We start from the raw sequence: 8,017 nt of genomic DNA, 5'->3' as shown, positions 1-8,017 counted from the left end.
GGCAGCTGAGGCATGTGTGCAGCAGTGAAAGCAGCAGCGCTCAACCTGGCGACCCTCAGATGGGGTATCTGAAGGGTGGTGGGAGGTCCCTGCAGGATGGGAGAGGGGACTAGAAACCCAGAACCAGGACTCTGCATCCTGGGTTCTGTTGGGGCCCTGGGTCAGGGACCTTGGGATACTGGGTGGGGTTTGGAATGGAGGGAGAGGCTAGACAAAAAATAACCCAGGGGCGGGGCCAGTGGAGGAGCAGGGTGGTCTCAGTGTGGGTGGTCCGCTGATGGGGAATTAACTCCCAGTGAAGAAGGGGCCAGTCCTCACTCAGGTCTGGGTTCTGGCAGTGTGGCACTTCCGGCAGAGCACATGGCCATCCAGGGGGAAGCAGCCATTGTCGTCCGCCTCAATGGATAGAGCCTTCCCACAGTCCTAGGAGAAAGTGGAAGAACTCCCTGATGGGAAGGGCCCCTGTGCACCCCACACACCCCCACTTTTGCATTAGCAAGGCCAAGTGCTTCATAGCTCTGAGCTGATATCCTCATTGTGCCTCCCCACCCCCATTCATCCCCCACTTTCACTTTTGTCCCCTAGGCATCCAGTACAAGGATGGGCAGTGGATAGAGCTGCACCCATCCCAATAAAGGATATGGGGCCATTCCCACATGTCTCAATTCCATTCTGACTCTCCTTTCTTCTGAGTCTCGGTGAGACCCCAGCCTGGTCACCACAAAGCATAGCACCCTTCCCTACCACTGTGCAGTCTCCTATCTTGGTTTATCTGCAACTAAGTGACCCCACAGAAACCCCACAACCCCCTTCCTGCAGTGACCAAAGCATCTGGGCTGGGTGGGCCTGGGCACTGCCACTGACCACCCTCAAAACTGCAGGCTGGCACTGCTCACCACCTGGCCAGTGAATAATGTCCCCACACCTCCCAGCCCTCAGGCCCCAGGGACACTGACCTCACACTTGTAGCACTTCATGTGGAAGTTCTTGTCCAGAGCGACCACTCGCACAGTCTCCTCCCGGCCAGGCTCAGGCATGATGGGCTCTGCACAGACAGAGCACCTGGGCGCGAACTGCCTGGAGGGCAGCAAGGCGGTACAAGTCAGGATGTGGGAAGAGGCACCCGCGCTCTCACCAGAGCACAGGGAGAGCAGACGGCGGTGGCATGGCAACAGGCAGACTTCTCTGCCCATCTTTCCCACATCTCAAGGTAGAGGAAGCCCAACAGAAAGGCCTAAGACCAGCCACCCGCATCTCCCAAAACCCCACCCGCCCCAAACCCACTGCCACCAGGTCCTCACCCCCTCACATTCATCCTGCAGAAAGCACACCCAGCGGAGCCCTGCTGGTCCCATCCCTGGACCCCTGACCCTAGTCCACCCCTCACCACGCAGGTGTCTCTGCCCGACTGCTGGGAGGTACAGAGGGACATGAAGCCCTGGCCACCCAAGGTGCAATCCTAAAAAACGCACACCTCAAACAGAGGTGGGAGCCAGATTCTGTGGGGTCCCTGTACCGCCCTCTAGCTACCTTACAGGATTTTGCTGCTGGCCTGAGAAAGTAGCCACCTTGTAAATACTCTCTAGGGAACCAGAGTTCCTAACAACTGACCTCCAAAGGAACATCTACAACCTGGCCTGTGTGAAATGAAGTCACTCCAGCAAATGTCGCCGAACCCAGAAGAAGCTTCAGTGAGCCAAGGGCCAGGGGACTGGCCAGGAGCAAGACTTGCTACCTAGGTCTAAGGCTCCTGGATAGCTTAGTGACTCCAGTGGTTCTCAACCTTCTGGCCCTTTAAATACAGTTCCTCACGTTGTGACCCAACCATAAAATTATTTTCGTTGCTACTTATTAACTGTAATGTTGCTACTGTTATGAATCATAATGTAAATATCTGATATGCAGGATGGTCTTAGGCGACCCCTGTGAAAGGGTCGTTCGACCGCCAAAGGGGTCACAACCCACAGGTTGAGAACCGCTGGCTTAGTCCACATAAATTCGTCCCTGCCATCTACAGATAAAACATGGTTGCCAGAAAGCCAGACCAGGGGTTTGGAGCTGTCTTGGGATCAGAGGGGCAGCCTGGCTCCCAGACAAACCATGGTTGGCCCCAGAGAAGCGCCCAGAGGTAGTGGTGGGTCCTCACTTGTGGTAGTCAGGGACGCAGTGGGGCCGGTTGGCCTGGTCCACAATGAAGGAGGTGCCCTCCAGGGGGCAGGCGCAGACCACACAGGTGAAGCACTGAGGGTGGTAGGCTTTGCCCGTGGCCCTCAGCATGCGGTCAGTGATGGGCTGCCCACAGGTGTTGCACTTCTCCAGGGTGTCCTGAGGAGGGAGCAGCAGGAGATTGGCAGGGAACTGTACCCAACAGCCAGCTGCCAAGGCAGGTCTCCACATGTCCACACCCCAACCCCTCGCTGAGCCCCAGAGTGGCCCTCAGCCTCAAACCTGACTCACAGTGTAGCAGCCCTCACAATATGGCGCCCCCTCCACGCTGTAGAACTGCTGTCCTTGCAGCTGCTGCTCACACTGGTGACAGGTAAAGCAGGTGATGTGGAACAGCTGTCCCAGAGCTCGAACTGCGGGCTGTGCACGTGCCAGGGGCTGGTGACACCGGCCACAGGATTCTGGGTAGGCCAAAGAAGATAGATAAATAGGAGTCAGCTGATCCCTCGAAGAGGGAGTGGAGCCACAGGAGTGGCCAGCACAGTAATGAAGGGGGGGACAGACATCCCAGCAAGGGGGCGGTGGGCTCACCACTGACGGCCACGTTCTGCCTCTGAGGATGCTCCATGTCTTGCATGAGCTGCTGGGTCAGCTGCTCCAGCTCCTCCACCTCCTTCAGAGTAAGAGGTCCTGGGGCCCCAGGGGAGCGCACCTGAAACCCCAACACTCTCTTTAAACCCTCTAAAGGGTCACCCCCTCCAAGAACATTCCCCAACCAGCTTACCCACTTTCTTCCAGGAAGAACTAACTCCCCTCCCATTTCCCAGATGCTCAGATTTGACCCTGAAAGCTCCTCACGACCCCTCCCAGACCCCAGCACCACTCGAATAAGGGGGAGGGAATGACCTTCCACCCCCTTTGCCCAAACACCCCTGGGCAGCCACAGACAGGCCAGAATGACTGAGCGGACGAAGGCCACGCACACAGCAGCTCAGGTCACTGAAGCACCGAACACACCAGGCCACGCATCAACTCCACAGAGCATGCTCGGACATGGCCCCCCACAGGAGAGGTCGGCGCGATGGGCTGCGCACCCAGGTACGCACACACCTACCCGTCCCGCCTGCTGCTGAGCAGCCCTGTCAGCGTGAGGATACAACACAGGCAGGAATCACAGGTTAAACCCCCAGAGCTACCTGCGGCAGCCCAGCCCCCAGCCCTCCACAGAGGTCCAGGGTCCCTCCTGACCTCACTTCCTCCCCTGGAGGCCTCAGAGAAGGGCCAGCCCACAACTGGGGATCCCACTATTTAGGGGATCCTGAGAGAGCTTAGGGAGGGCAGTGGGATGAGGTTAGGGGGCACTGCAGGGACCCCAACAAGTACCAGGAGGAAGCGCCACAGGCACTGTCTGACTCCACCAGCATTACCATGAGACGCTTCGATAGGAACGCTGGTTGGTCTTCTGTTACTGGAGAAGTCCACGTAGGACTGTGGTCACTGAAGGTTCTGCCTGCCCATGCCTTCATTCCCCTAACACCTGGAGCCTCAGTCTCCCAGCTACCTCCTCCCACAGCCACCTTCCCCCCTCAGCCTGGGCCCCACCACCTTCACCCCTCTGCATCCAGAGCTGTGCCTGCCTGGAGATGCAGACACACAGAAGGCCCCATGACCATCTTATTTCTACAAGGCTTTCCCAGCCCCTCTAGCCACCCTGGGCCACCTCACTTATCTGGCCCAATCTCAGCCCAGGCCACACCACCCGCTTCCTGTTTCTGCCTCCAGGCTACAGAAGTAGGCATAGCGGCTGCAGAGTGAGTTCACAAAACACAAAACACAGCAGGGCCCTCGGTGACCTCAGCCCCAGTCACCCGCAGCTCGCAGCTCGGCTGTCTGGCTTTTGGCTCCTGCGGGTTCCCAGTGGCCTTCCTTCCCCACAGCAGCTGTTTCAAACCTTTCCATCCCCTCGAGCCCCTCGCTCTCACCAATTACCTCACCTCCTACACGACTGAGAAGATGGAAGCTGGCCAGCTTGAGCTCCCTCAGTGTTCCTCTTCTCCACAGAAACACTGTGGTGACTCTGTCCTTGCTCTCCGGGAACGCCACGGTAAGGGGGCCGTCACCTCCTCTCCTCCAGACTCCATGGAGCAGCAGCTCCTGCTCTCAGGCACCTCTAACCCCCCTGCACCAGCTTCTTCCTCTTGGTTCACACACATACCTGAGCACATCCCCTAACATGAAAAACCACACACACACACACACAAGCCCTGCCCTAGTCCATCTCTGCCAACCCTCCAGAGCAGGCCACTCTGGAAACTCCGTTTCCTCAGTGCCCATGCAGTCCGCAACTCCTTTCACTGTCCCCACCAAAGGGCACAAATGGACCACCCCACAGCCTTCGGTGACTTCCAAACAGTCAAACCTGTGACCTTCCTATAGTCCTCATCCTCCTCAAACCTACGGAAGGGCTCCTCAGCCATCACATCTGTCCCCCAAGATCCCACCCCGACATGATGCTCCTCCTTTTCTGCCGTTGTTCCCCTCCCACTTAACCAGCGGGAGCATCACCCAGGTTCCTCCCAGGCCCGAAGCTCCTGCTGTGCAAGCACCCTGGGCTGCTTCAGTACCACTGCCCCGTGACAACCTTGAGTCCCAGGCCTCTCCTAAAACCCGGCCCTCCATTTCTAACTGAGTGACAGTTCCAGCTGAAGGAAAGTCCTCCTGGAGCCTGTTGCTCAATACGTTGACAGCTGGACCCCTCCTCTTCCTGTCCAAAGCATTTCCCCTTCTGGACTTCTCTATTTTGTCAGCATTACTGTCATTCATTCCCCCCGACACACCCAGGCATTTTTTACCCCTTCCCTTCCTCTCCCAACTGCTTATCAGTTACCAGGTCCTAGAGGCATTTGCTTTGACAGCTCTTATCCCCTCATAAGTCACTAATCTCCTACCTCTAGTACACACCTCTGCTGTAAGCACTATCCCAAAAGCTTCCAAAGGCATGGCTGTCACAGGTCTTCCAACCCACTCACACACTTACTCGGAAGCTATGAAGGACTTGCCAGATCTGACTGGCTCCCTCGAGCTCCCACCTACCTCTCTGTGGCTCTATAATAGTGATGGCGAACCTTTTGAGCTCGGCGTGTCAGCATTTTGAAAAACCCTAACTTAACTCTGGTGCCATGTCACATATAGAAATTTTTTGATATTTGCAACCATAGTAACACAAAGACTTATATTTTTGATATTTATTTTATATATTTAAATGCCATTTAACAAAGAAAAATCAACCAAAAAAATGAATTCGAGTGTCACCTCTGACACGTGTGTCATAGGTTCGCCAACACTGCTCTATAACTTCCCAGAGGAACCTTCTACTTTCTAGTCTCCAAACACTCTGGTGTATTTGTGCCCTTGAGTTTTGCTCATGCTATTCCCACCCCAGTGCCCTTCATTCTCCTCTCTGGATTCTTAAGTCCGACCATCCCTCAGAGCACACCAGCACCAGGACGCCTTCCCTAACTGGCCACCCCATGTTGACTCCCTGTTTGGAGCTTCTGTAACACAGAATTCTGCACAACTTATGGGTCCTTGGCATCTCCTCCTGCCCCATCTGTGCCTGCACACACAGAGACAGACACTCCTGCTGTCCGTTTACTCTGTCGCTGGTTGGACTAGATGACCATCAGGGTCCCTTCAACTCAGACGCTCTCGTCTCCTGAACTAAAAGGTGGGAATGCGAACTTTTCAATTTGGGGCACTCATGTGTTAGATAAAGACCCTCAGCACGTTCTATGCGTTAGCCCCCTTGATCTTCACAACCATTGTATGGGGTGGATAATGTTATTTCAAGGACAGAAACAGGCTCAAAGTTCACCTCACTTGCCTAGGATTTTGTGAGATGGGAGCTGGGAATTCTATCCCAGGTCCAGCTGACTCCCTCAGGCTTAACCTCTTTGAGAGATCTCTTCCATCCTGAGCACAGAGCACAGTGCCTGGCACACAGCAGATGCTGGCTCAGCCAGTGCAGCCACTCTTATCACCCCCAGGCAGTGAGAGTGCTCAGAGAAAGAGAGATTAACCCAAGAATCCAGGAAGGGGGAAGAACCAGGGTTGGACTGATGATGAGGTCATCCTCCCCTCTAACATACTGGGGAAGCGGGAAGGGATGGTCCACCAAACCCTCCGCCTAATTCAGAGCCTGTGCTGCTCCCACTCCCAATCAGGCCACACCCAGCCCCCCCACCAGTCCAACCCTAGAGGCTGGAAACTCCTCTCCCACCATCCCCACCCACTCATCTTTGCCCTCATTCTCTGGCTCCTGACTTATCCCCTGTCCCCAGCACCCATGTCTCAGCCTGGTCCTCCCACCCTGCCTCACCTGGTTTTGATTTTGAGCCGGTGTGGGCACTGGGTGCTGCTTCTCCTGCACGCGGGGCTTCTCCCGCTGCTGAGCATAGGTGAAGCTGGGGGGCTGAGGGGAGCCTGTGCCAGTGGAAGAGGGAGCTTGAGGGGGCCCTAACTTTTGATTGGGCTGTGGCCCAGGTCCACCTGGGGCTCCAGGGCTGAACTTGGGAGCCACAGGAGTAAACTTGGGAGCCACTGGAGAAAACTTAGGGGCTGGAGGTGGGGCTGGGGGACCTCGAGGCTGACTGTTAGCCAAAGGCACAGGCTGGGGCTGGGGCTGGGGCTGGGACTGGACATGGAGCTGGACCTGAGGCTTGGCCTGGGGCTGGGGTTGGGGCTGCACATGGAACTGTGCCTGGCTCGGAGGCTGAGCCTGAGCCTGGGACACAGGCTGGGAGCTAGAAGGGGCCTTCCAAGGAGGCAGGGGTGCTGTGCCTGCAGCTGCAGGCTTAGTACTGGTCTTGGAAATGAATGGAGTGGAGACGGGTGGGGGTACATATCCAGATGATACCTGCAAGGGGAGGGGGAGGGGGAGAGAAGTGTAGTTGGAGGAGGGTGCAGCCCTCCCCAGTTCTGTCCCCACTCCTTTCCTCCTCTCCAGTTCCTTACCCGGGCTTTGAAGGGATCATTCCTGGTCATGTCATCCAGCAGTGAGGACAAAGAGTCTATCTCCAGATCAATACTGCTCACCTTCTCCCTGGGCTAGAAGGTCAAGGGTCAGAACACCCATCTCAGTCCTCCATTCCCCCATCAGGGGGGAGGTGCGGAGGAGGTCAGAAAGGACCCTCCTCTCCTTGGGGGGCGGGGGGGGGGATGTCCCGGTTTAGCTGCCCCTCCCAGACCCCGTACCTGTGGTGGGAGCGGGATGGGAGCTTCAGGGCCCCCCTCCTCCTCCAGTGGAGGCGGTGGGGAGGGGAAGATCTCTTCCTCCAGAGGTGCAGGGGGAAAAGGCTCCTCGATCGGGGGAGGGGGAGGCGGGAAGGCACCTCCCAGGGTGCCCTCCGTGTCCTCGCCATCCCCAAGGAGGGGAGGAGGTGGTAAGGGAAGGTCTGGGGTAGGAAGGAGAAAGAGGGCAGTCAGCAGGCGCCCCTCTACCCCATTCCCTAAGTTCCCCTCCTTCCACAGCCCTATCCCCTCAGCCAAGAACTCTCAAGGGTCCCGGGGCACGCGGGAAGGAAACGGGGGAGCATGGGGGCTCCGCGCAGGAGCGGTGCAGCTCCCGTTACACTTCGGAAAACGGACCCGGAGGCAAGATTCGTGCCCCACATTCCCACCTCCCACCCCCAGGCGGGGACTTGGACCGGTCCCAGGAGCCCTGGCTCCCAGCCACAAGCTCCGCGATGAGGTAAGAACATCTGCTCGGGACAGGGTGGCTGCGCCCAGCCCCCTCCGCGGCAACCTTTCCAAACACCCCCAACCCCGAAGCCACTGCCCCCAGCGCGGCGCC

The 8,017-nt window shown here is 57.3% G+C and overlaps 2 protein-coding genes across 2 annotated transcripts in view; one reads left to right on the top strand and one right to left on the bottom strand.

Moving 5' to 3' along the window:
• The window catches only part of EPHA1 (EPH receptor A1), a 15,233-nt gene extending 14,563 nt beyond the window's left edge, over positions 1 to 670 (top strand). The window contains exon 18 of the transcript XR_001361384.1: positions 586 to 670. The gene's annotated coding sequence lies outside the window, so the exon portion shown is untranslated. The remainder of the gene's footprint in view (positions 1 to 585) is intronic.
• On the bottom strand, positions 7 to 7,647 carry ZYX (zyxin). The gene is made up of 8 exons (XM_014536869.1): positions 7,420 to 7,647; positions 7,180 to 7,272; positions 6,545 to 7,081; positions 2,758 to 2,878; positions 2,458 to 2,627; positions 2,147 to 2,325; positions 957 to 1,077; positions 7 to 423 (listed from the first exon to the last, which is right to left on the bottom strand). The coding sequence occupies exons 2-8, from the start codon at positions 7,207 to 7,209 to the stop codon at positions 319 to 321; spliced, it is 1,263 nt and encodes a 420-aa protein (XP_014392355.1). The 5' UTR covers positions 7,210 to 7,272; positions 7,420 to 7,647; the 3' UTR covers positions 7 to 318.
• Positions 7,648 to 8,017: the final 370 nt, after the last annotated feature.

This window comes from Myotis brandtii, unplaced genomic scaffold (assembly GCF_000412655.1).
Source record: "Myotis brandtii unplaced genomic scaffold, ASM41265v1 scaffold168, whole genome shotgun sequence".
NCBI classification, from domain to species: domain Eukaryota; kingdom Metazoa; phylum Chordata; class Mammalia; order Chiroptera; family Vespertilionidae; genus Myotis; species Myotis brandtii.
Note: the sequence above shows the minus strand (reverse complement) of the source record. Positions and strands in the feature narration are given on the sequence as shown.

Bases quoted from the DNA above. Each gene is read 5' to 3' on its own strand.
- ZYX (XM_014536869.1), bottom strand. From the start codon at position 7,209: ATGACCAGGAATGATCCCTTCAAAGCCCGG. The intron at 2,879-6,544 runs GTGAGGCAGGGT...TTGGGGTTTCAG, and splicing joins CGGCTCAAAATCAAAACCAG to GTGCGCTCCCCTGGGGCCCC. The intron at 2,326-2,457 runs GTGAGTCAGGTT...CTCCCTCCTCAG, and splicing joins ATTGTGAGGGCTGCTACACT to GACACCCTGGAGAAGTGCAA.